The sequence below is a fragment of the Wasmannia auropunctata genome, unplaced genomic scaffold (genome assembly GCF_000956235.1).
Source record: "Wasmannia auropunctata unplaced genomic scaffold, wasmannia.A_1.0 LD336069.1, whole genome shotgun sequence".
NCBI lineage: Eukaryota > Metazoa > Arthropoda > Insecta > Hymenoptera > Formicidae > Wasmannia > Wasmannia auropunctata.
In genome coordinates, this window is record NW_012026821.1 from 2,339,925 (window position 1) to 2,367,184 (window position 27,260).

At 38.5% G+C, this 27,260-nt stretch overlaps 4 protein-coding genes across 7 annotated transcripts in view; 1 reads left to right on the forward strand and 3 right to left on the reverse strand.

The window, feature by feature from the left end:
* Positions 1–1,061: 1,061 nt before the first annotated feature.
* On the forward strand, positions 1,062–19,604 carry LOC105450138 (max-like protein X). Of its 3 annotated transcripts, none has more exons than XM_011689843.1 (5): positions 1,062–1,487; positions 2,779–2,931; positions 3,004–3,383; positions 3,473–3,583; positions 19,520–19,604. In XM_011689843.1, exons 1-5 carry the CDS (start codon positions 1,451–1,453, stop codon positions 19,523–19,525), a joined length of 687 nt encoding a protein of 228 aa, XP_011688145.1. In that variant the 5' UTR covers positions 1,062–1,450; the 3' UTR covers positions 19,526–19,604. The 3 variants fall into 3 exon arrangements, with proteins under 3 accessions (XP_011688145.1, XP_011688143.1, XP_011688144.1); XM_011689841.1 differs by lacking the exon at positions 19,520–19,604 and adding an exon at positions 3,655–4,593 and having other exon boundaries at positions 1,067–1,487; XM_011689842.1 differs by lacking the exon at positions 19,520–19,604 and adding an exon at positions 3,655–4,593 and having other exon boundaries at positions 1,068–1,487; positions 2,782–2,931.
* Positions 4,184–5,349, reverse strand: LOC105450137. The gene has a single exon (XM_011689840.1). It carries the CDS (start codon positions 5,077–5,079, stop codon positions 4,834–4,836), a length of 246 nt encoding a protein of 81 aa, XP_011688142.1. The 5' UTR covers positions 5,080–5,349; the 3' UTR covers positions 4,184–4,833.
* LOC105450136 (short transient receptor potential channel 5-like) lies at positions 10,927–17,859 on the reverse strand. Of its 2 annotated transcripts, none has more exons than XM_011689839.1 (12): positions 17,652–17,858; positions 17,350–17,487; positions 14,611–14,948; positions 14,267–14,462; positions 13,890–14,066; positions 13,124–13,394; positions 12,943–13,048; positions 12,538–12,839; positions 12,028–12,279; positions 11,818–11,933; positions 11,466–11,624; positions 10,927–11,219 (listed from the first exon to the last, which is right to left on the reverse strand). In XM_011689839.1, the coding sequence occupies exons 1-12, from the start codon at positions 17,697–17,699 to the stop codon at positions 11,049–11,051; spliced, it is 2,274 nt and encodes a 757-aa protein (XP_011688141.1). In that variant the 5' UTR covers positions 17,700–17,858; the 3' UTR covers positions 10,927–11,048. The 2 variants fall into 2 exon arrangements, 1 of the variants encoding a protein (XP_011688141.1); XR_974432.1 differs by having other exon boundaries at positions 11,127–11,219; positions 11,798–11,933; positions 17,652–17,859.
* The window catches only part of LOC105450135 (sonic hedgehog protein A), a 37,783-nt gene continuing 30,038 nt past the window's right edge, over positions 19,516–27,260 (reverse strand). Inside the window, exons 2-3 of the mRNA XM_011689838.1 lie at positions 22,041–22,302; positions 19,516–20,225 (exon numbers count right to left, since the gene is read on the reverse strand). Coding sequence (XP_011688140.1) covers positions 19,516–20,225; positions 22,041–22,302 — 972 coding nt within the window. The remainder of the gene's footprint in view (positions 20,226–22,040; positions 22,303–27,260) is intronic.

Genomic DNA, 27,260 nt, shown 5'->3' on the forward strand with positions numbered 1-27,260 from the left:
GGAGGGAAGGGAAACGAAAGGGAGGAAGGAAAGGGATATCTCTCTTTCTCTTGGAATTACTTGCTTCACCCCGAAGCCTTGCTATCTCTGCAAGCGTATTAATGCAAGCGACGGTCCTTGCCTCAGGTACACAATAGACAAATACCCATGATGATACCCAAATTCGTGTACACTTCACGGAGACAAAAAAAAAGCGACGATGTAGGAACACAATTTGCCAGCGTTTACGGCGAGGTGCGCTGTAACGCCGAGGAAGAACGGATATATTATCTTAAATGGTTTTACGTGTATTAAAGCGATTGTAAATATATATATTAGATACACCTTATAATAAACATAATTTAACATATCTAACGTTCTAACTTTAGTCTATCATGTGCGTACTACTTGGAAAAAAGTTAAAAGTTAATTTTTATCTTAATTATTTTACTACATTGGACATTACATATATGTACATGTATCAATAATTGTGACTTTATCGAATTTGTCATTCACAAACGCGACGAAAAGGGAAGTTTGTAGATCCACGTGGTAGATACACGTGACGAACATTTTTCAAATTATATTTTTTATTTATATCGTATTGCAGTCCTTTAAAAATTGAAAAATTTTTTTGCTTAATTCATTTTAATTTTCTTTCATTACTACAAGCCTATAAGTTTGATAAAAATATTTTTGCACAATCCAATGTTATCAATTGCGATTATTAATCGTTTTTACTGATGTTATTAATTCTATCATATTGTGTTAATATTTTTAATGGTATAATCAGGCTATCAGGTCTTATTAATCATTATAAAATAAGTTAAAAGCCTTTATATAAAAATATACTTTATATAGTTAATACATTAAACAATAATCAAAAAATTAAGAAATTGTAATTGGAGGACATAATTTTTAGTCGAAAATATTTTATGTTTTTAACGTAAAACGAGTTTATTTCAACTCTGTAGGGAGAAAAAAAAAGTGAGGGAGATGCAACTAAGGTGAACAGACGTCGGTATTCTTTTGAGCTATATATATATATTTTTTTTTTAATTCTTTTCCTTCCTCTTGCGCTACTTTTCTCTTTCGCGCTCGTTCCATCTTGAGCGCGGGAGGTGCAACGCGCGCGACCGAAAGGAACTAGGGTCAGTCCATAAGCCACTAGTGTTTCCATTTCCGTCGAAAGATGGTAGAGACCACGCAAAAGTTTTGTCGCGGGACGAACACGTCGAAATCGTTCGCGCCGTTCGCGGTGTCGTGATCGAGTGCGGCCCGGGAATTTCTGGTGCCGAGCCGATGTGCCTTGACCCACCGAAATTTTTCCTCTTACGCATTTAAATCCGAGACCAAATCTCGAATCGAGATCCACCTGTATGATCATCCTCCGATCATAACCACATTTCATGTGCGCGTTTTGACTCCTCGCCCCTTCAACGTGAGTTAAGAGTCGTGCAGAGGACCGACCATGGCGGATCCGTTGCACAAGGATGGATATGACAACTGTGAGTTGAGATGGAAAGAAGGAAAGAAAACTTTCCTTTTCTGTTGCCCTGCGATCGTGCGATCTGGCACGCTTGTTTTTGGTTACTCGCGCCGTTCCTGCACTTCCTACACTCGGGGGAACAACGACTGCGTTCGGAATTTAGAGGGTGAAAAACTTCAATTCCGACCGGGAAACTCCGATCGATCATTCGATCGTTCATTTCATCCGCTGAACGCGACGCGTTCAGATTCAATCGTCGTGTTCCTCGAACGCGTCCTGATATTTATTTTCGATTGCATAATAGTTCCGAATGCAGCCATTGTTCCTAGATGACGGAGTGGGAGAGACGTCTCCCCTCAAGTCCGCGCGACCGACCACGTGATTGTTTTGGCAGCTTCGTGTTTACATGCTGCGCGTCCGCTGACGCTCGCGTTGTTGTGCTTGGAGTTCAGCCCATTTCATTTTGTGTAAGCGCTATTTTAATTTTACTCTGATTTCAAAATGAGACAAGTACGTATTTCAGAAGTGTAAATCACGAAGTAATGAAAGAAAATTTTTAATTGCAAAAATGTAAACATTTTTGAGATGGGAAGGATATGTAATATATAAAAAAAAAAAGATAAGCGGACATAAAATGAAATGGTAGGTATATACAAAGTATTTGAGAAAAAAGAAAAAATTCTAAGCGAGATGCAAGGAAAGAAGCTTTAATCTTCGTAAGGGTGCATTGTTGAATTTAAAGAAATCTGCCTATGTGATCCCTACATTTGTTACATCTATTTACTACCTCTACCTTGTTATCTATAGATATATAACTATCACGTATTAAATACTGATAAGTCTGATATTGATTAGACGGTTTAGACAATTGAACAGTTTGACAGTTAGAACGTAAGTAATGTAGCTGATTCTTGCTTTAGCTCAGAAAAGTAAAATATAGCAATGCAAACTTTAAGATAATTTCTAAAGTATTTATAAAATTTTAAAAAATATTTTTTTAACATTATGTAGAAGAGCTGTACGAATAGAAGCATATTACATCAATATATTTGCAAATGCTTAGTTTTTTTTATGTACAGTGTAGTACGTTTCATTTAATCCTGTCTATTTGGATTTTCTTGACACATCTTTATTTTTAAAATGCAACAACTGTAGAATTATTATTTCCAACATCTCTAATTCCATAATTCTATAATTTTTTCCATCTTTTATCTTTAATATACAAAAAATATATCTAATTAAAACTATATTGTATAAATCGTGTAATTATGTACTCAAATGTATATGTGTGTATTGTTATTTTTTGAAAGCAGCTAGTTCGACGATGCGTGCCAACAGCGGTAATATAAACTCGGACAGTGACATGAAACTGGAGCCGTCCAGTCCTACAGAGAAGTACACCTTCTCCCGTTGTAGCAGCACAGGATCAGTTAACACGCCATCTTCTTCCGCTCATAATACAGGTAAGTGCCTGTTTTCTATCAGATTCTTGTTCACACTAATGGATAACTGATGTATGTGTATATGATGTTCAGAAGACGAGGACAGCGATAACAAAAATTCCACCATAAGCTACAAGGAGCGCAGGAGAGAGGCTCACACGCAGGCCGAGCAGAAGAGGCGGGACGCCATCAAAAAGGGTTACGACTCTCTTCAGGATTTGGTACCGACCTGTCAGTATCAGGATTCCTCGGGCTATAAGATTTCCAAGGCTACGGTGCTTCAGAAATCCATCGATTACATACAATTTCTACTGCAACAGAAGAAGAAGCAGGAGGACGAGCGTAATGCGCTGAGAAAGGAAGTCGTCGCGTTGCGCATTATGCAGGCGAATTACGAGCAGATTGTCAAAGCGCATCAGACGCAACCGGGGCACGCGGAGATGCGTATCTCGGACGAGATGAAATTTCAAGTGGTAATGAAACACTTTTTCTTTTTTCCTTTTAAAATTACCATAATCGCGAGTGTAATTCACTCATGTATGGTGTTTGTATTCTGTTGCAGTTCCAGGCAATAATGAATCGTCTTTTCGAAACGTTTAATATTTCTGTAGCGAACTTTACGGAATTATCTGGTTGCGTGTTCAGTTGGCTGGAGGAGCATTGTAAACCTCAGGTAAATAACTGTATTTTATAAATTTCATTTTCTTTGAAATGTGAAAGCTGATCTAATTATTAATGTCTTAGACTCTACGCCAAGTAGTAGTCTCGGTGCTACAACAGCTCACAGTCGCAAACAATCAAATCAGCTAGTCAAGTGCATTTTCGAGACAGGTACCCGTCGCACAATGTCCCTCAGAAGAATTTGTTAGATCCTTATACCTATAAAGAAAATATATGACGTAATATATAACGTCTAGATATATAACATCTAGATATATAAAATCAGGTTTATAAAACAAGAAGCATACATCTTTTTTTTTTTTTTTTTATTTGATTGATGTAGCAGATTTTCAATAATCCGATAAAATTAAAATAAGTTCGGATTAAGTAAATGAGAAATATTGGTGACTTTTTCACTGAGCTTTCATTAATGCAATATTTAATGGTTTATTATTTTTGGGAAAAAATTACTATTAAAAATATTACCTATTCGGATTAAGTAAATGAGAAATATTGGTGACTTTTTCACTGAGCTTTCATTAATGCAATATTTAATGGTTTATTATTTTTGGGAAAAAATTACTATTAAAAATATTACCTATTTATATATATATATTTTTTTTTAAGTTTTGCGTGAATTATCTCTAACATGGATATTCTCCAGTTTGTGAAGAATTAGCCTCTTGTGTTGTGGTTGGGAAGATAATTCTGAAAGAATATCTTCTACGAGTTGAGATCTTTAGATATTTAATATGTAATAAGTTACCAGAAAACATGTGCATTACATGCATTACAGGTATAATGCATATGGGAAATATGAATAGACGTTTATTTTATATACATCTGTTAGACGCTATATGTAGGATTATTATCACTGGTGTCGAATATTTTTACCAGATCTTTTATTGCATACATTTTGCGATAAACAAATAGCATATAATGTATATATGTATGTATATCTGATTATGTATATAACAGATTTATAACATATATTTACAATGAACGAGTGTACTCACGATCGAACTTTCGTGTGTATATTGTTTCTCAATCTCTCTCCTCCTGTTTCCTACATTGCAACGAATAATCTCTTTTAAAAATATAATGTTTGTCGAAAGTATACATATACTTTTCAATAATCGTTAGTTGTGTCAGTTCCGTTCATCATATTTTACTCCGCACTTTATTTTTATAATTGTAACTATTGTTGCAAAGAGCGTGATTTAAATATTTTTCACGTTTAATTTTCATTTTTGCTCTTTCCGTTTAAATTTTTTCGGATTCTGTGGGCATACTTTCCCCTTGTGTAAATTCGTTCAGTGGTATCGCGGCTTTATTCGCATTATCGAACTCTCGTTGGATGCTCGCCCGATGTCGCCTCTTGGATCTGCTTTCCGAACGGCAATATAAATCTCGGAAAATGCAAGTGTAGCAGGCCAGCAGCACGGTCAACATCATCAAGCTGCCGATCACGAGAACAATAACGAGAAAGGTGGTAACCGTGTCGTCCATCTCACTTCGCAAATTTAGAATCGTTGAATGCTGTAACAGAAATTTGTTTAATGCATTTTAATTTTTTTGCAGATCTGACCGATTAAACGCCGTAAAAAAATATTCACTTTCTTCGTAATCTGTAATACTGGAAGTTTGTAATATTGGAATTTTTGTGCTATCCGAAAGGTAGCCTTTAATGTCGGAAAACGATGAATTTTTCATACATAATTACTGCGTAAAAATTGATTAAAACTTACTAAACTTAATTAATTATTTATCATTAGTCTGTTATTTTCTATAATATTTATTTATCGATTTTGTTTATTAATGACTATGCAGATTAATATTTTATTGGTATTCACATGATTAAGGCTCTTCTTGTCAAATCAATACACGGAAAGAATTTTCTTATAAAATTTATCTTGAAAGTCGTGGGACATCATTGTATCTTGAAGAATTTTATGACTTTATCTGATTTATTTTATATTTTAGAAGTAAAGTATAAAATACGAGTAATAGTATTATTCGATTTATACTTTATCCGTATTACGTAAGTAAAATAAAATAACAATAAATTATAAAATACATATGATAATTTTATTAAACTGTAAAGTAATTTAATCATTTTAAATGGAATAAACGTCAAATAACGATAAACATATAATATCTTATATAAATTTTACAATGCAGCATGATATTTAAAATTTAACTTAATCGCTCATGATAATTTTTCCATGCAGCATGATAAATTATTTGGCGTACTGTTTGTATTACAAATATATGTATAATATATATTGTCATATTTGAATAGAGAGAATGGTGTAGCAAGTAAAGTAGAAGATGATTTTGGGTTTGAATTTTACTAGAGTAAGCATTCTTTTTTAAGATAATATATATATATTAAATATATACATTAAATAACATTAAATAGTAATATAAAGACAAATTTTATGATTATATATTACTATGTATGTAAGAAAATTTTGTTTTGATTTGAAAAATTTTGCCTTAGAACATTTTACAATGCTACATAATAATTTAATAATTTTGTGCTTCATATATAATTTCGTATATTTCAAAAATTCGTTACCAACAATATTTGATAGGTCGCAAAGGTGTCCCAAACTTATCACCATGCATTGTAAAATTGGTAATGAATTTTGCGATAAAATATCACGAAAAATTCTCTCCGTGTAGGTAATGCATTTGTTCATCAAAAGCTTCGAATTTTTGTAATGTATCAAAGAATAATTACTTATTAAAAATAGATTGTATGAATAATTTGAACTTCGTATATCGAATACTGTCAATTGGATCGAACGCGAAGAACTTTTTACGTCTTTCCGCGGAAAGACGTCGTCGCGGAAGCGAACATGACCGAGAGATTGGATGGCTGGCGGCGAAAATCGAGCAAGAAGGGAGAAAGTAATTCCACGCTGTCGTAGACCATCGCTGCAGACTTTACCTCTTTTCACATTCGACGTGATCACATTTCTTTCTTTTTTTTATCTCTTTCTTTTTTCGATACGTATGATACTTCCGCTCGATCGAGCAATTATCTGCATATCTATTCGAGTTTTACTTCGTCCGGATATATTTTCTTTGCGATACCATCGAGATGAAAATAATGAAACAGACCGGATCTACATCTAACAAGAGAAGCACGTAAGGCACTTCAAAGAAAGAAATACATTTTATTGCGGACGAGAGAGAACGCGAGGATCTCTTGAACATCGTACATAATATATACAATACATCAGGAGCCACGAGTTTCCGAATAAACGTGGCGGACACCGCGATATAAGAGATCGCGTTTTTTTTAATATTAATATTAAATGTTTATCAAAGTATATCTTCAGCCTCATCACCTGGGAATTTTATGATGGAAATGTCGGACGCTGGTATATGAGGTCGGAGCTTTATAAAGGGATGTTGTCGTGTAAAGATGAACATTCCCCGCTACGCGAGCTCTGCGCGAAATAAATTTATAAATCACAAGACCAGACGTTTCTTAATGTAGCACGAAGACGTTCGAAAATGAGGCCGGATGATAGAGACAGAGCGACATACACTAATATCACCAGTCTTCAGAAAATTGTGTTTCACATGAAATATTACATTTCACGTAAAGTAAGAGAGAATATATAAGAAAAAAATACAGCCTTCATATTACATCGTGACACGCGAAATCCTCTTTGTGGAGGACATCACATTTACGAGGACTTCCGACTCATCATTCCCTTACACGAATCCTCCCTCGCAAAACCGCTGAATCTACTCGTAAATATCGGATCCTTCCAAAGGCAGTAAAAGCAACCTCAAGTGGCACGCCTTGCTTTTGGAGTTGAGAAGCTCTGTTCCTTCGATAATAATAATTTATAGAGAGAACCACTGATTTCATATTGATTAAAAATAATACTTTACACACTATAAGAAGCTTTTGCATATAACAGAAACGTATGTATATGCAAAATACATATAAAAAACAATATTATATTAATGCATGTACATGTACAAGAAATGTAAGAAAAGTTAATATGTATATAAAGCGGAATAAAGGAAATAAATGAAATCTGTAGAAAGATTTCCCTTTGTATAAGTCCTACTTAAATGAATATTCATTTTATAATTTTTTCAAAATTGTACATTATAATTGATGTTATTTTTACTTTACGTTTCTTTTTGTCGTCAGTATGTTTCTCATAGATATTAAATTTGGAAAATGTTAATAATTTGTCATCCCCTATTAGTTCTCAAACATTATCAGTATTGTTTCAAAACAACCCTATATGTTATGAATTTATGATACACTAAAAGTAAGCACCCGATAAATGTACGATAAATTGTAGGGATACATCTACTATAATAAATATTTTTAAATTTTCATTTTCCCTTCCGTTTTTTCATTTTATTTTCGTGACTGCAGATATTTGTACCGTTACTCCATTTAATCCGAGTTATCTATCACGAAGATTGATAACAGGAAAAATTGTTGCGTCGGACGCGATATTACGCCCCATAATAGCTTCGCTTAATATATATCGGAGAATATAACTAATGGGAAGGTTGCTTTTAATGTGCTTCGAGTAAAACGGAGCATGAGAGATAAGCATAAACGGTTCTTAGCATAATTTTTATCTAAGTAGATTAGCGATTATAGTATAATATGTAGCCACAAATAGTATACACATATATAATATATGTGCATGTATATATATATATATATATATATATATATATTATAGTATGTATAAAATTAAACGATCACCGATCGAACGATTTTCCCCTCACCTACACTATTACATCGAAGAGCTCTCCGTTTTTCTTCATCCCCCTTTAGCACGGTTCGTGGACGCAGAGTGTCCGATTTTCGTGCGCATCATCAAGCATTCGCCTCGCTCCCATTCACCTTAGACTCGGCAGATCGAATGCCATTGGAACTTCCGTTCTTCGACATTTTCAAAGCGTCCTCCCGTCGCGCTGATCCCTACACATATCAGCAGTCCGCTCTGTTTTATTTCAACACAACGACGTTTTAGGAATCTACAGCTAGACGTTTGATAATCTTCGTTCAGACATCAAGATCGGGTTCACGATATACCGGTAGACCGATCAGAGAAAAAGCTTCGAGTTTCGCGTACCATTTCAATAATTATTCTTCGAATCATGCAGAATTTTTTTCTATAGTCACTTGACTTCCGTCAATCACAGTCAAATCAATAAATTCCCTCCTCAAGCTCACGATCCATCGTGTTTCGCGTTTCACGTGACGGATTGACGCGTGTACATACAAACTAAAAAAAACGACGCTTTTAATGTAACGAGAAAACTTCAATGCGTTAATACTAGACGCAGAGAAGTTTCTATTATAAACGTTGTTTACAGCGCGAGTGTCGCGTGCAAACTGTGACAACGAACAGTCCATTGTAATGCGCATCCTCACGAACTCCTGCTGCTCTCCTCCCACTCGCATCCCTTCTCGTTCCGCTCATCCCTTCGGGCTGTATAACAATCCTTGATAAATAACTCTCCTCGATGTATGAATAATTTCTTTTTTCATCTTTAAAATGCGTTATATATAGATATATCAATTATATTTTCGCACAATTATTGTCTCTTCATTATAGATCGATGTTTCAAGGATATTTTAATATATTGTTTGCCTTAACTTTTGTTTGTCTCTCAAATTTCTTTGGCATTTATTAATCTTTTATATGCATTAACTTATTGAGAATTTTATTCTATTTTTTTATTTATTATTTTTATTAGATTAATGCATACAGATTTAATTATAATTCTTTTAATAAAATGATAATTTATATTGATGAGCTGATTATGTAAAGGAATGTACAAATTGTTTTCCGGAGATAATTAACAAAATTAAAATAATTTTATAATTTTTATTTGAAAATTATAATTTTATTTGATATAAATAAGTAGTTTATTCTTAATAAATGAATAATTTTTTTCTCAAAATATGTGACAGCAATAAGTTATGTACTTCGTATTTTAGCCGTATCCTTGAAATACTCTGATTGTATTGACGCGAAATGGACGAGATAATCAATGTTCGTTATCGCGCGAAATGTCCTCTGCTGTCGAAGCTTTCGATTAATCGGCACTATATTTGAAATTGCCGAAAACTTTTTTCAGTTGATTTTTTACGCGAACGCTGTTGCTCGCTATATTTCGCGAGAGCGAATAGAAGCTTTTTTCATGCTTCAGCTTAATGAGATTTCCTTTCGCCGAATATCATTTGTTACTTGCTTGGCTTGCCTCTCATCACAATTTTCGGCAGCATCCCGCTATTTCTCCTCGACAAATTACGTTTCCCTTGGGCATAATCCTCAGTTAAGTGATTCTAGAGTGAGATTAGAATTTTTGGACTACGTGTCTCTGAGGACAGAACGGTTCCCGATATGCAGATTGTACTAGAAAATTGTTAGCTATATGCAGAGCTGAAACGTTCTCTTAAACCTTAGGAGTGAGCTCTTCACGTTGAAGGATAGAAGAAAATTTATACAGCGTATAAACTCTGTTCTCGGAAGATTCTGCTGGATTACGGAAGGGTATTTTAGAAGTAGGAGGTACAAAAAGATATGAAACAGAAAGAAACCTGCGAGATATACAAGATTACGTAATATTACGAGATTATATAACGGAAACAAGTTGCACAAATTGTTGCACAATCATGTCTATTAACGGCGGCCAAACATGCAATATAATACGCTTCGTTAGTTGCGCCTGACGCATGAAACGTAAATTGCGTTGCCACACGCGCATTATCTCTCGCGAATTATTAACGGGGGTTACCAGCGGATTGGCGGCGAATAATTCATTAGAAGATTATATACAAAGGGAGGGAGATAAATTCCCCGGGGATAACTTCGTCAGTCTTGAAATGTATGTTGCTTCGATTTGTCATTTCGAACCCACGCGCGACCTCCTTCCCCTGATTGCCGAATATGTCAATCCACCCCTTCCGACATTCTCTGCCAATCTCTAGTGGAAGTTGCATGCAAATTAGATTAACAGTCGCTCACTATGGGAAATTGCTTTTGCATAATGGCGAAAACTGTCGACGCCTTCCGATCACATGTGCAAAATCCATCATGCATATTCTCCCTTATACATACGTAAGCTGTCCTTTCCTTTTTTTGAAGAAATATGCAATTTTTTTCGAAGAGTATTTTTCGAACATCAAACGGCTCTATTTAAGAAGTGATATCTTTTCGCTTGTGTGTTACAATTTATTTATTATAATTTGTTCATTAATCCATAAATTAAATTATGAAAGTAAAGTACCTCTATTTATGCTGATAAAGAATATTTCTTATTTTCTATATAAATTAAAAACTATTAATCTTTGTTACGGATATTTAAGTTTTGTCACGCTTTCTGATACATACTGTGCAAAGAATTACGAAATTAATATGAAGACGTAAATAGAAATGTCTCTTTGAGATGAAATATCAATAAAATATCTTTTAAGATGGACTAAGAGCCTCCTTCAGAATATTGCTGAATTCTATCAGTTCGTTTCTCAGCTTTTGCACGTCCGTTTCTTCCACTTTCTTTTCGTGTTGACGAAGATAACGTTGCACCAGTTGCGTCATGACTTCTGCGAATCGATTGTCCTTTTTTTCTTCTAGATCCTCCTACAACGGAATACGGGTTAAATAAATCGAAGCGAACGTCTCTGCTTTTATTTATTGATTATAAATCGTGACAGCACAATGACGCTTCTAAATAAATATTTTAAAATACGAATTAAACAAATTAAATTATAAAGAGGAACAAAATATTATTCAATGCGAAATGTTTCTGCTTTGCGATTTAATAATTGATTGTTTGATTTAGCATTAGCGTTAAATCAGCATTGGGATTTGGTTGATTATACTGACTATGTAGCAACAATTTATAAAATCCCATCGTGCCCGTTTGCCAGGTGGCGGTTTAATCAATATTTTTATGTACTCAATCACTGGTCGCAATCCCGTGAAAATCGAGAAAATGCAGAATGGAGGTGGGAGCGTTGTTGTGAGCATGAAATCGACGTAAGCCTGAAAAAGTGGAGCGATGGGTCGTATACCTTTGACATTTGTAAATGATTCGCAATTTATTTTACTCTGAACTTCACACGCCTCTCTCATTTATCGGATATTTTACTTTGAGCACACAGTTCGAAAAAAAAAACACTCTTTGTTTTGAAAATATGAAAAATGAACGTATTTACTTGTATGAGTATTCACTAACTTCAGTGCGACCAAAGATCCACTCCACATTGACGTTATCAGTCACTTTGGTGAAAGTATTCGCCATACACGCAATTAGCATATTCAAAACGATTACCACGGAAATAAATTGGAAGCCTGACGAACAAGAGGCAAGTTATTAAAAAGTTTATCTTGATAAAATGTATTTTTATGGATTTGTCAGTATTGATGAAGTGATAAGTGTACTTACTGGCAAAAGCAAGATAGCCGATAAATTCGGTGAAGTTATGATGATTGATTATTGTCTCTGACTCCCTTTCACCTGGAAGATTTTCGATGATCACATCGGCGCTTTCTACGGGACTCATGCAGAAAACAGCCCAGAAGAGAGTCTTTAGAGTGGACTTGAAATCGACGAAGGAACTTTCTTGCTCCGTCTTCAGTTTTGATTCGTCATCAGTCTGCACCATTCCGTTATAATACTGATAGAGATGGCACAATCCTGAAGAAATACGTCTCATAAGTGCATAAAAAACGTTGGACTATTAAAAAAAATATTGTGCAAAAAGCTTTTTTGAACTCTTTTAAGCTGATTTTGTTCGTAGATTTGCAGATACTAATTCTTTTAATCTAAGAAGCTCTGGGATAATTTTATGTTAAAATTACATATATTTTGCTAAAGAGAAAAAAACACATGTAGTTATTTGATTGATTCAAAGAGATTTTTTACACAGCTTAATACACGTGCTATATATCTTACCAACTGCGAATGCCATAACAATGATACCGAATATCGCGACAAAATGGCCAACGTCTCTGATCATTTTAACTAAAGAAAGTTGCAAAGGTCCTAGATCATAATCTAACTGACAGATAAACAACAATTTAAAGAAGGCCATAATTGCCGCGACACAAAATATCCCTTCCGCTATCAAAGTCGGATCGTATTTGTGCCAGTATTTTCTTTCTAAGTCACGTTGACCATTTATTCTAACGTCCAATGCGGCAACTATCCAGAAGAGAAATGTCAGAATGAACAGCACGAGCATAACAAGCTCATACCTGCATTGTAAATTATATGTATTAATTAGCAACATGAATTAAATTTGCAACATGAGTCTTTACGTTTAAGATTCAATATTAATTATCAGTGTTCTCATCTTACCAGTTTGTACGTGTTCTAAAGCATCTAATCAGACCATCCACAATGCAGAGTCGAACGAATGCAACTGCGTATGATATCACGTAAATAGCGAGAACCCATTCGTATCCTGAAGAAATAAGTTGACTTAAAAAAATAATAAAATATGTGAGAGATCTAAGTTTAATCTTAATTAGACGTGCACCAGTATTGGGTGGTCCGCGAAGCTGTTCAGTTTTGTCGCTACGCGATTGCAAAAACACGAACGTGAGAAATATCAGGTAATTCGCCACGGAGGAGAGAAATTTATTAACCGGGATTTCATAGAACTTGGCTTGTTTCGAGTTCGGTGCGAGCAACATAACGAACGCCATGATTGGTAGCATGCCGATCCGCGGAATTACCGTCAAGCACTTCAACCACGTGCTTCTGACCTTCCAATCATGCCACGTGCCAATCCACTTGCTTTCAACGAGCTGAAAGAAAATCAAATATAACTTCTTCATAAAATTTTTTAATTTGCGACAAAACTTTCGTCGCCGCCTTTGTAATGTACTTTTATAAAATAATTCTGTGCCTGAAAATTAACTGAAAATTGATACAGTAATGCTTTCTATATACTTCATTAGTATCTAAATATTAATTATCACGCGTGTGTGAAGTTAGCACCACTTAACATTAAAATTCAATAGTTCTGATTAGAATTCCCGCTTTATTTTGCAGAGACGAAGAGTTCCCTATAGTTTATAACAAGAGTTTTGCTTAATAACAATTATTAATTTGAATTTTAAAAAAATGGAGTGCTAACTTTCTATCAAAATTAATGAAGAAATAGTTCTGAACGGCTTGTTATAAATTATATAGGAAACTCTTTGTCTCTTCAAAATGTAGCGGGAATTCTAATCAAAACTATAGAATTCTATTATTAGGGTGCTAACTTCACACATGCAATTATGACATTGTTGCGATACCTGTTGTACATTCGGATGAGCCACAAAGGTTTTTTGCTCGCAATCTAAAGCTAGTAAGAGTCGGGGATATTCGAAAGTCGAGGTACGGCCGAAACCAGCGATTTGTCTTAATACACATTCGACTTCTTCGGCGGTACGAGCGCATCCGATCAAGTCTGTGGCGAATTGAGACACCTCCTTTATCACAAAACTAGGATTATTGGCTTTTTATAAGTAACAGATAGTATCTTGATACGTTGCAGATATCAAAATATATATATATTAATAATAGGATATAATTTATTATCTTCTGTCTGTTTCTCCTTACGTAATTAAATGAACAATTTTACCGATAATTATTAATATCGAATTTGATTAAGGAATAAGATTTCACTAACATCGGACAATGCCATGTAATCAGGATAGAACTCTTTATCAAACGAAGCTTCTTTAATAAGCTCGACCGATAATTTAAAAGCTTCTAAGATCGGATCTTCTTCGGTGTGGCAAATGTATATTGGATTCGATATTGCCTTATACATAAACAATCTCATTTTTACCATAGTCACGATATCACCTTTTTCTCTTTCCGGTCTGCGAAAAGTAAAAAAGAAAGAATGGTAAATGTATATGAATGGAATTAATTATTTAATTGCGGAGTGTTCTCAACTTATCGTAACTTGAAGAAAACTAAATTTGCGAATGTTGGTTTAAAACAGTCCGATGTACAATGGTATCGTACTTGCAAATCTCGTCACAGTTGCAACTAGGCGGATGCGGTTTCTGCAGAATGTGACGTCGGAATCTGAGCATATCAATCATCTCGAAGCGCCCGTATTGTGCCGCCACCGCGAGCGGCGTTGTATCGTCCGGGAAATCAGGGCTGTGAGTGACACCGGCGTATTCGAAGCCCGGCGTCAATTCATTCAGCTTATTCAATATCAGCACAGCAATTCTCCCTTGATTATCTTTGATTGCGTGCAGATGCGTGTCGCCGGGATCGATATCTGGATGAGACAACAGATACTCGACCATCGCCGTGTTTCTCTCGTTAACTGCAATATGCAGCGCGCTAACACCCTGAAAATGAAGCGCATTCAATTAATTGACGAGGGAAATTCGCTTATTCATAAGTTCGGAAAAAAGATTAGGAAAAAAACAAGAATAATACGAAACACAATAGACGAATCTACGAAACTATTTTTTTCTGTCCGTATTTCTATAGTTCTTATTAGCCCCTGCAATTTATAATTATCGATAATCAGATGCGGAAGTAGCGATATACGTATAAGAAAAAGCGCGAAGATGAAAGCGGTACTCCATGATAGTTGAATGACCGAAAAATTTCTGAACTTTCCCGGAATTCTTTCTCGCCGCGAGTCCACGGTCTCTTCCTACAGTGAGATCGACTTTTAGAAGGCTATCGACTCCACTCTTTTTCTCGGTCGTGTCCCTTTTTGTAGGAAGAATGGCTCGACGACGTTTCTCGCCCATCTGCGGTGCGTTTACAGAGGCGGGCCCCAACAATGGGTCAGCACCATTGTTGTCGCCGACACCAGTCACAATATTCACTGATATTTTGGCTTTTCGACAGGCCCCTGGGAATATCCGTGTACATCCACACGCCTAACGACAATAACAGTCCGTGATATATGTTCGGCAAAGAGTCCTTGTTAGCTGTCCCCTGACAATAGACAGCTGCCGCCTTTTTAATGCCATGACTCGGCCAGATTTTACGCCCGACTAAATATTTGTTTGTCATTTGTTTTTGCGAATTTTCTTCTGTGAAGAATAAACGGCGAGCGAAAACACTCGGGGCAGAATATGATCGAGATGTGTTTTCTTGGGTTAATGTGCGATAATCCTTTTACGAGAGGCTTAACTTTATATTTTTTATATTACGTTTCTATTTTATAGAAAAAAAACGTTTAAAAGGACTTAAAAGTCCCGCCAGAAAGCAACGGGTCAAATTGGAGCATCGCGAAGTTTATTGATGTACCGTAGATCGCGATAAGGCACACAAGTGGATCGTGGAAGAGCTTCCGATGTTCGAGGGAATTCCCATACAGAATTTACAGCGGGGCGAGCTATTTGAATAATTTTTATCAGGTCTCGGTTGAAACCATTGTCTTGTAAAAAGACGGCCTAAAATATGGCTGGAGATACACGGAGAACATTTGGCTTCCTCCTCTCTCTATGTTCTTCCCTCTTTCTTCCATCGAGTTCCTTCTTCTGTCTCTCTTCCTCTCTCCCTCCCTCCCTCCCTCTCTCCCTTTCTCTCTCTTCCTCTCCTTCCATTCGCGTGCCGTCTCTCTTCGTGCCGCTTCGGCATTTCGGTCTCAAAGTCAAACGAGAGTTTGGTCGCTTTTCTGGAACCCTCTCAGCGAGAGAGAGAGAGAGGAGCAGGAGGAGGAGGAGGAGGAGGAGGAAGAGAGGAGAGAGAGAAAGGGGGAACACACCGAGGTGGTTACCGGTGCCGACCGAATGGATGAAGGAAACATTCCACGGGGGGTACGTGTTCTTCTATAGGGTAAAGATCTGAGATAACTGGACTTCGCATCGCCTTCATTCTCTTCGTTTTGTCTCCCTTCTTCCTGTATTGGTTCCGCCGTTTCTTGCACACGGTAAACCACACGAGTTTGTCAAAGACTTTAAAACATTTAGATTCGCTTTAAGATATATAAATAAATATTTATGAATTATACAAAAACTTTTACCGAAGTTTTCATAGAAATTAAAAATTTTTCTGAAAAATTATGCATTAGATAATATTTTTTAATAAATTACTATTAGAGTGAGTGATATTAACATGCCACTTTAAATCTATACTTCGATTTATCCTTCTTGATTCTCTTTTTGCTGAGCGTCAAGTAAACAAGTAAAAACATGTAAAAATCGAAAAACGGTAGAACATTTTAAATTATTAGCACTAGGCGGTCTTAAAGAAAAGATTGACAAAGTTGACCTGAACACCGAAAATGCGAAAAGCGTATTCTTCTTTTGACGTGTCGTCGTTTCGATGAATTCTAACATGAATGGCGGTATCGTTTAAATCACAAAAAGCCGGTGACGAGAAAGGTAAATTCGGAAATCTTTACGAGCTGTTTAAGAGTTTGGTTTGAAGCACGCCGTTCGCGCGGCTTCGTGGGTAGTCCAACGAAATCAGATAGAAAATGAACGGAACATAGTGGCTAGTGATTTATGAAAAGCACCATGGATGGTCCATGGAAAACACATTCCGCTATAGTGTAATTTAGCATCGCCAATGGCATTTGCAAATAATATTTGCAACCATTGTTCATAATTTTCGTGAACCGATGAATCGATATTTAACTGTAAATTAGGAAATGAGTTAATATACTTTTGATTCCGCGTAAATGAACTTCTTCAATTTTCGTGAGTCACCCGTATTTTCTTTTATATCAATATTTTATGCTCCTTCAGAATTGGAAAGTTACAAATTTACATAAGTACAGCTTACTTGAAAATTGATGGCGTTTATATTGAAATCCGGATGTTTCTCCAGGAATAATCGTGCTTCGGTGACGCTTCCGTCGGTGACAATTTCGAAGAACCTTTTCTCGAGATCTTGCAAATGCGGAAAAATCACACCGGGATGCTGCAATAAAATAACCTTGAAATAAATCTAGAAGTGTCATATATCAAATTTATATTTTTTTACAAATATTGAAAGAGATTAAAGTAAAAAGAAACAAAGAGAGAGAGAGAGAGAGAGAGAGAGAAAGAGAGAATTAATCGGCTGTCAATATTTCTTAATCTTACATGTTCAAGTTCGTCCTCTGTTCCGGCTATTGTCTCATTATCCGCCATTACGAGTGATCGCTAGATAATAATTGTTTCTCACGATTATGTAAAATAAGATATATTTCTGAAATAATAAATCGAATCGCAAAAAATTCAGGCATTAAATACAAAATTTTTAGAACAAAAAAGTATCGAAGATATTTTTTGTGTTATTTACATTTTGTTTCTTGATCTATTAATAGTATAGAAATGAAGTTGCTTTTAGAATTTTTAAAGTAAATTTCAGAAATAAAAGGAGGAGAGAGAGAGAAAGAGAGAGAGGGAAGGAGAGAATTATTCTTTAAGTATAATATACAGAAGATTTAATTTTTCTATACCTTTTTTGCAAAATATAGTGGATTATGTCTTTTTTTATTTAATTAAATTGTCTAACTTATTTAATTAATACAATAGCTATGTAAAAATAACAAGACACGAAGATCTACTTTCGTTAATAATGTAATTTAATTTTTTGGGAAGGGATATATATATATACATAATTTATAATTTGTTTGTGTGCTACAATATACAAATAATATAATTGAAATAATAATTATTATAATATATAATATAATATATATAATATATAATATTTTGATGATAATTTAAGTTATGTTACTCAATGAAAAATAGTCCTTATATTATTAAAATAATTAATTAACTTTTGTTAACGTGTTGATTATAATTGACTATTGTTAAAAATATGACACGACGAGCAACGCGATTTAACATTATTATACAGCAGTACACTTGATAATTATTGCCACAACCGAGAGTGACAATAAATATCTATAAGATAATGTTTGTTTTTTTAGTCGCACACTTTTTTGCACTTTGTTTCTTCCATTTTATTTTCTTCGAAAGTCCAAATCTACACTAATTTTATTTCAAAAGAAAGAAAATGCAGTTTGACTGAATAGACCCATAATTACATAATTTTTGGATATATAACATTAAATTATATATGGAATACAAGCAATAATAGAATGAATAGAAAAGAGAAACACGTATGAACTCCCTTCTCATTGCGTTAGAAGAAGGGGGAAGAATAAAAAAAGCGAAATATATACAATGTTTTATTATTTCGCAAAGAACGCGTTGTAGGTTCTACTTAAAATAAAGATACCTCTTCATTCCTTTAAATTAATTCTGAGTTCAACAATGAATATTTAAATATAGACGCTTTCTTGCTGCTCGCACATACATCCGAAAGATCGTTTAGAATAACATTATAACAAAACAGTCGGCAATTATCTTACACACTTTTTCCGTGACGCAAAGGCAATTTTCCTTCGACCTCTTGGAAACAAGTATATCGGACGAGACGCACACGATTCGCGAATACTAAGAAATAGAGAAGAAATATTTGTATATCGGTATATTGGATACATACATTTAAAATGAAGAGAAAAGTTCCGATTCTCCCTAAAGCTCTGTTTTCCATCTATTTTTTTTATCGTCCTAAAGATCTAATATAATACACGTCATTCGGTGAACACTGGTAGGTCACTGGCCAACTTTATGCCTTTCGCTTACGATGACTTTTGTTCTACGAATTATAAATTATACACGCATTTTTCACAACGGGGACTCCATCCCCGCGGTTAAATTACGTTAACTGTCTTCGATGACGATACGCGTGTAACCGGAATCCATGACGACGATCTATAAAAAAGAAAGTTTCAAGGCGAAAGACAAGGCTCGACATCCCGATGATTAATCAAAACACCTAAGTTTCGTAGTTTCAAAAAGTCTTTAGAATTCGTGTCATTTGGGCTGAACACTTGATGATTCACTCGGCACTTTATTCGGAGCACGAGATTTATTGTTCCTATCGATGATCTCAGTTGTAGAGCATCTTCGACGGCAACACGTAGGATGACAGCGAATAGAGCATCGAAGCGTACCAGTGGACACCCTCTTGCTCTCCGCCCGCCGTCGGCTCCGTTCCGGACGCATTGCTGTGTCTCGCCACAAAGTGTTTCGCGTCGTCCAGCCTTTGCAAGAAAAAGGATGTCACGCTGTGCCAAATCCTCAGCGGCAGGAAGGAGTAATGCGCCACCGACTGACTGTTGACGACGGCGTAGCAGGACGCGACGACGTCGTCTACGAGGAGGGTGCCCTCCATCGTAAGCGGGGCGTAAACACCTTCCTCGAGGACCAACTTCGTCTCGACGACGCTGTCCCATCGCATACGACTGTCCACCTCGTTCGTCGCGATCGCCGCGTCGATGTCGCTCACGAGGATCCTGTCGCCGGGTTGCACGCTGCCGGCAAACACCGACGACCGACCCTCCACCGGCACCAGATGCGCCGGCGTTAACGTGAGCACCCGACCGGACTCGGTCGTCACTCGGACGAACTGTCTCCTCTCGGATGGAGAACGATCCAAGAAAGCGATCACCTCGCTGTACACAACGTCGCCACGGGAGTCCAGAGCGGCGATACGCTCGCCAAGGTGCACCTCGTCCAGCCTCTTCGTACTGCCATCCTCCGTTCGGACCAGGCTCCCCCCGGGAAAGCAACCACCAGACTTGCCCGCTGAAGATGATTCTGAAAACGAGACGTACATAGAGACGATAAGACAGCGAAAGGTAAGAATGTGTATATCAAAATAAAAATCATTATTGATATTCTTAAACTTTGAATTCGCGCGTGACAGAGCTAAGCAACGCGTAATTAAAATCATATTTTAAGGGCTAAAATTACGAATATAGAAGGAATTCATAAATATAATAAAGTTTTCAAATAGAATATCCTTTAACGTAATTTTTCTGGAATGCATTATAAAATCGAAAATGCTAAGATTACGGTGCAAAGAGGATGTAAGTGTCGTCACTCGTTAAGCGTCCACGCAATCGCCTGTCGATTAATTAATATGATTACGGTGAAAATTGGCGGAGCGTTAAACACGCGTGGATCGCGTTCGCACTTTTTGTTACACACTTCGGTTCCCCTCCACCCCATTGTTTCCCCTTTTCGTTCCCCTCAACATCGACTCGTATCGGTTTCGCGCCAATTTCTATGCTCGGTTTTAATTCGGACCGACAGGCACGCCTTGATTTATCGGCATTTATTTTGAAATTCGAGACCCAACCGTGGCCTGGAACGAACACGAATCGCTGATTGCTCTCATGCAGGTACCTAAATATTGTCGAATCGAAAGAGAAAGTAGATGCGCGACAAGGTTCTTTCGTGATTAACAATTATTTCACTGTGAGGAGCATTTCTCGAAATACGAAAAAAATCGTGATTTTGAAATGAAAGTATTAAATTAGCGATGCTATTGAAATATACTACAGGAGCCATCTTTTGGCGTATTCAGGTATTTCTTTCATATCTCATTATTTATATGATGGAAATGTTATAAATTTTTCCGTAATCTGTTTGAAATTTTTGGAAAGTTGTTCTTCATTAACAGGATAACAGAGATTGACGAGTAGTGTCGCTCGGCTACGTGTTATTTGATGTTTTTCTGTGAGAAAATTTGAATCCGATGTTCGATTCGTTTTGAATTGAATTTATTTAAATTTAAATTGAACCTGAATATAATTCACGTGATGAAACAGATTACTTTAAAAAGTCTAATAAAATTCCTGAGATATAAAAGTATCCATATATATTTGAAATATTCAAGTGATTTAATTAATCGATTATCTGAACTAAATCAAACTTGACAGAAATAATTAGAATGATTTGAATGAATCAATTTGAATGATTTGATTTCGTACATTTCTAATATAATATTATCACGTCATAGTAAAGAAAAAGTCGGTAAAATAGGCATCCCCTTAAGAACAATATACAAGGGTAGTAGCGCCAATTTTTACGAGAGAAGTAGATAAATACGCGATATTTATTTAATTACGGTTAGATAATTAGATATTTGTTAGAAAAATTAATCTACTTCATGTACTTTAAGTGCAATGCTCCTAGTTAGATTACGTCAGTAAATTAAAGTTAAACGATTTTATGTCGCCATATAGATGATATGTACACACTCCAAGGCGCCAAGTTACTTTGTCACTCGCAAGATTTAAGAACAGCGTGATTTTAGTATCCCTGTTCCATTAAACGACGTTATTACACAACTGCAGTGTCTTTATTGCATAAAACACGACATCATTACAACTACCGTCCGGTAGTTTATACGCTCATCTTTATTGACGCGGCGTTTATGCGGGTATTAACGCGAAATGACCGCAATTAAAATCCACACGCGGTCCACCGCGGATCGACCGCTTCTAATGCTCTCGCTATGTTCGAATGCGATTCGAAGCAGTTCGACCACAAATCGATCGCAATTCGCACGCTCTTTCGGGCTCGATTTGATGATGCGTTCCGTGCGATATAACGAAAACTACTAACCAGACTTGACGGAGCAATGTATGTGCGACCTGGATTCGTAGTAGACCCAGTCGAAGCCAGCCTCAACCGCGAGTCTCGCCAGCATCCCGTACTTGGAGAGATCGCGATCGCTCGTCGTTACATCGACGGCTCGTCCCTCGTAGTGCAGAGAATCTATCGCGTGCGCATTATCTTCGTCCCAGGCCTCCGTCACTCGCAGTTTCACTCCGGGCCATTGGTTCATCACCGAAATCGCCAAAGTGTTGAGTTTCTCCTTGCACCTCTGTAATATTACATTTCAAAATTAATAACAGATCGATGGAGTGTAATTACTCCGAGATAGAAATAATTAGACAAATCGATGTCAATCGATGTCGATGGCACTGATTCGTCGACAATTTGACCAATCATTTTTAACTGGGTGCTCTAATGGAAAGAAGTAAAAATCATGCTTTCCTCAGATGTGTATGCACGTGACTTAAGCTTAATCTTAGAAATTTAGTAACAAGATTTATAACTTGTATATTCTAGTTGTCTAAGCAATACGGATATTAAGAAACGCTTTTATATTATTTTGTTTACGTTTATTTTGATGTCATAGGTCCAAACAGTTTGACACGTTGAAATGTATTTTTAAGGATTTAAAATATTGATTTAAACACACTATATTTATATAATTCTCCTAGCCTACTTTCAGAAGATTATTTTTGGCATTATTTAGAATTCGGACTAAGTATATATTTGGAAATTTAAGATTCGAGCCGGCTTTCTTTCTCGCAGCGAGAAACTCTTCATCTCCAACCCACTTTTCCGGTTAGTTCCACTTAATACGATTTCCGTCACATTTGAAAACGTCGCGCAGAACGGTTCGGCTCGGCTCGGCTCCGGTCCAAGCTCGAGGAATTCGGCCGATTTCATGGTGCGCGCGGAAAAAGGAGGCCTTCCTCGTGACCAGTGGCGTCAGGTACAGAGCAATAGCTCTGTCGCGAGAATCGCCGGTTAGGAAAACGAATGCGTATTTTGACCGGTTACGAGATCCGTCCTGGATCTTTAAGAGACTTTAACGGACTCAGATCCGTGGCGAATCAGCGGGCAAACAGGAATATAAATACAGCCGATGTCGAGGATCATTCAGTCACGCCGAGCCGCTTCCCCCCTTGCCTGGAATCATTTCTCTCTCTCTCTCTCTCTCTCTCTCTCTCATTGTCTACCTTTACGTCGACGACGACGACAGCCAGGCGGTGCTCCAGTGAGTCAATAGGGTATACGTTCTCGTAACGAAGCATGGATAGCCGACTCAGTGAGACAGGGGCCCCAATAGCATAGGACCCATGTAAACCCCGGACTTAATCCGGAACGCGGCGTATCGAGGGCGCGAGAAGCCAAAGACGCAAGGGAGTCCCCATTGACTGAAGCGGCGGCATTGTCGAAGGGTATTCGAGGCGTCCGAGGCCCGTGTTCAAATCGATTCTCGGAGGGCAATCGCCCACGCAGGGCAGTATCATGCGGATGACTGATCAGGACACAGACAGGCTCGCTTGTGCGTGAACGCGCGCGCTCGGTGTAAATCGAGCGGGTCCTCTCCCCCGAGTTGCCGGAGGGGCTTCTTTCGCACTTTTTATTCTCGGCCGAGTGTGCGGAAGAAGATAATTTTCGGGAGGGCACAATCGACTTTTGCAATGGAGCGAGGGAGAGGGGTGAAGGGAGCAGAGGCCCGTCGCGCGCGTGAAGAATTCGTCCGTTCGCGTCCGCGTCGTGAGGAGCCTGTCGATCGCGCGCGAGAACGCGCTGCGGCCGCGACGAATTTTACACACTCCGGCGGAGTTACCGTCTCACCCCTTTTCATTCTCGTGCAGGCATTTCAATGGCGGTACGCAACCCGATGGTGTGCGCCGGACACGAAGCTGCAGCTCGCGATCCGCGCGGCCACAATGAGACCCGTTCGACACTAACCGAGAATGGAACGGAGCTAACAATGTCCACGAATTTGCAGCTTTCCTTGCGGCAATTAGCCCCTATTGAGTGCAGACGACGGCCCTCTCGTCTCCCCCTTCGAGGGACCGGTCCCACCTTTCCTCTCCACCTCTTCTCGCTTCCTTTTTATTTCCTCGCGCTCACGGGCTTGGATTCTCTCGCCGGTGGAAACCTTCACGCCACGTGCACGCGAGTTGCCGCAAGTGAATTGCACGCCCGTCGGCTGTCGGATGAATTTCCATTAAAGTCCCCGAGGTTCAAATGAACCTCTGTATGAGCGGAGTTTATCCGGAGCCGTAGATCCGCACTCAATAGGCGACCTTTAATTCCCTCGTGTGTAATACATTTCGCGAAATTTATAGCCGAAGTTGCTGGTTCGGCTATATCATAATACGGTCAACTTTCGATCGACTTGTCATACAATTTCCGACGCGTAAAAACGGAGGATCGTCGTTACGTCTCGCTTGGAGAAAATCGATTTAAAATAAATCAATCATTTTATAGATTGAAATAAGATATTTCAGCTTTGTAGGGGCTGCTTCTCCACGTATAGATATTGTCGAACGGATTATGAAGGCAGAACTCAGGAGTATGCAGGAATGCATATATTCCGATTTCACCTGTCACCAAAATATCGAATATAAATTCCTGATACAAAGATTGTAATCAAAAAATCGATCCTCGAAAATTTTTTCATGCGCCTTTGACTTTCGTGTGTAGTCCCCGCGTTGCACGATGCACGATGAGAACCGAGGTAATAGAGCATGAGAATGACGACGGAGTCAAGAAGAAGAAGAAGACGACGAAGAAGAAGAAGACGAAGAAGATGGAGGAGGGGGAGGTATAAAAGGCTGCGAAGGAGTCTCATATAAAGAGAGGGAAGAATGGTGAAGGGCCCGAGAGATATATCGGCCGTAGTGCGCTATGGGGAGCCTTGTTCGCACAGCAGGGTACCCCCTGGGCCCCTCCCAGACTTTACATCTATTTACAAATATTTTGGCGGAGTTGAAGAGATACAGGATATGATGGAGTGAGAAGGAGTGCGCGCGCGGTTGGCCAAAGCCGAGAATGTCGGGGTCTTATGAAAATCCATTTCGAGTAAAAAATGACCGGGCCCGTAATACATTAGGGATAAGGAGTGTTACGCGAAGGTGGGGGAGAGGGAGGGGGAGGAAGAAAAGAACTGCGGCGGAAATTGAAAAAAGTTCAGAACCGAGAGTGCTTGTACGCGCGCCGAACATCCCGAAAACGACTGTTCGTGTGAAACGCAAAAGGGAAGCCGCGGCTTTAGTTCACAGAAAGGACCTTAATGGAATTGGGCCAATCCCAATTTCTGTGAGGGGTATGAGGATGAAAGTTTCCTGGAAATCGTTTGAAGGAGCATCGTCATTCGGAATATCGCTCGGCCACTTATTATAATGGTCCTCGATCAAATCGAAAACGAGAGCAACGGTTAACAATGTGGCAAATTTTCTGGCTTTTGCACATATACTGTATAATAAGTAATAACGGGACACACGATTATTATTTATAAAAGTTTATCGATATTTTTAGTTCTTATGGGAGGTAAATTAGGTCCAATTAATCCTCACAAGCACGAATAAAAGGTTTACACATACACACACACACACACACACACACATATATACACACGCATATACACATATGCACACATATACACCCATGATGTTATGAATAGCGGGCTGCCAGTAGCTGAGAAACCAGTCAGGTTGATGGGAGATGATGAGTCGCGTTGTGTGAAGGATGCTCTCTCCGCGTTCTGCCCCGATGTTATTTTATCTCCCCTTCATCACTCGGCCCCGATGGCCACTAATTACGAAGCGCATGTCGCTTACACCTCGTTTACATATTTCGTATCTTATCGCTTAAACGTGTTGGTAAACCCGTGTTAACTCTCGCGCGTCCGCGAGACTTCGCTCGCGTGCGTGTGTCCCGCGGTATATAATCAACGTAGCAACATTAAAGCGATATTAATTTCCCTGTTTGGCATGGTACTAATTGCCCTCGGTGCATGTTACGGCTCGTTAAATCCCAGATAACGTCCGCGAAATTGTCGAGCCATCGCCAGGAACAAAGGAGTGGGACGTTGAAACAAATGACGTCGGAGAGTTGCCGAACAGTTGGAGACGCTGGCCAAGGGTGTGGAGGTCAAGGAGCAGAAGAGGAAGATGAGACGGAAGAGGAGGAGGAGGGAGATGGAGGTAGAGGTGGAGGAGGATAAAGAAAGGTGAAGAGGAGAAGCACGTTAAAGTAGAAGAAACGGCGGGAGCAAAGGAACCCGAAGATGGGCCACGTACTGCTGTCTCGAAAGGGGGTTGGGTCCGAGATGAAGGAAGATGGTGTGCGAAGCAGGACTGGGCTCCATACCAGCATCCGCAGACGGAGCCCCGCCCCCACCGGTTTCTTCTCCGTTTCTTCTCCACCTCCGGGCCCGCTCTGGCTTTACCTTCCCGCGGTCAGGCCAACCTTTTATTCCAATCTTCTTGTTTTAACGTGCTCGTTGCTTTACCCCCTCCTCTCTCGCGATCCACCACCCTTTGCCTCCTTCCCGACGTTCCCGCCGTCCGCATGCCGGCCGCATTCGAGGGCCTCGGGAGTGGGTCCCCAATGTTCCATTCACCGCGCAACAAAACGAACCGCCCAGGCGTCAGCTGATCTTCCAGGAAGCCACTTCCGCCTCGACGGTAACCCCCCGTGACACCCACACACGGTCGACGTCGTGTTTCGTACTTTTATCAATTCCGCTGATCGCCAAGGATTTAAATTCTCAGACAGTGAGAGCTGAGTCCGCAGCGTGCGCGCGGACAGTTTGAAATCCTTTTATGGACTTTTAAGATTACTATACATCGAGGCTACCATTTCTTGCATGCTTCCAGCAGATTTTTATGGAGACTCTTACTGCCCGATCTCTCTTCTTGCTCTTCATATACGATTGGCGATCGTCTCGATTAATCGACGGCTAAAGAGACTATCGAAATGAGACGCGATCGGTGCACGAAGGACAATGGCCCGGGACCAAAGAGATGACACGGCAACAATGGTAGTCGTGCTTTCAGAGAGAATCGTGCGAGGTGCATCGAGTGTTTGTCGAGCTCTCTAGATGGTCCCAGCAGTAACGACTGAAGAGCAATTCCTGCGCCGAGACGACCTATCTCACGCTTCTCTTCATCTCTCCTTCCTTCATCTTTATTCTGATTTCTTTCGCTTCGTGGCTGTTCATTTGTATGCCGTACGAATTTACATTCT

Bases quoted from the DNA above. Each gene is read 5' to 3' on its own strand.
- LOC105450138 (XM_011689841.1), top strand. From the start codon at position 1,451: ATGGCGGATCCGTTGCACAAGGATGGATATGACAACT. The intron at 2,932-3,003 runs GTAAGTGCCTGT...TATGATGTTCAG, and splicing joins TTCTTCCGCTCATAATACAG to AAGACGAGGACAGCGATAAC. The intron at 3,384-3,472 runs GTAATGAAACAC...ATTCTGTTGCAG, and splicing joins ACGAGATGAAATTTCAAGTG to TTCCAGGCAATAATGAATCG.
- LOC105450137 (XM_011689840.1), bottom strand. From the start codon at position 5,079: ATGGACGACACGGTTACCACCTTTCTCGTTATTGTTCTCGTGATCGGC.
- LOC105450136 (XM_011689839.1), bottom strand. From the start codon at position 17,699: ATGGCGGATAATGAGACAATAGCCGGAACAGAGGACGAACTTGAACAT. The intron at 17,488-17,651 runs GTAAGATTAAGA...ATTTTATTGCAG, and splicing joins CAGAGGACGAACTTGAACAT to CATCCCGGTGTGATTTTTCC. The intron at 14,067-14,266 runs GTTAGTGAAATC...TTTGTGATAAAG, and splicing joins ATTACATGGCATTGTCCGAT to GAGGTGTCTCAATTCGCCAC.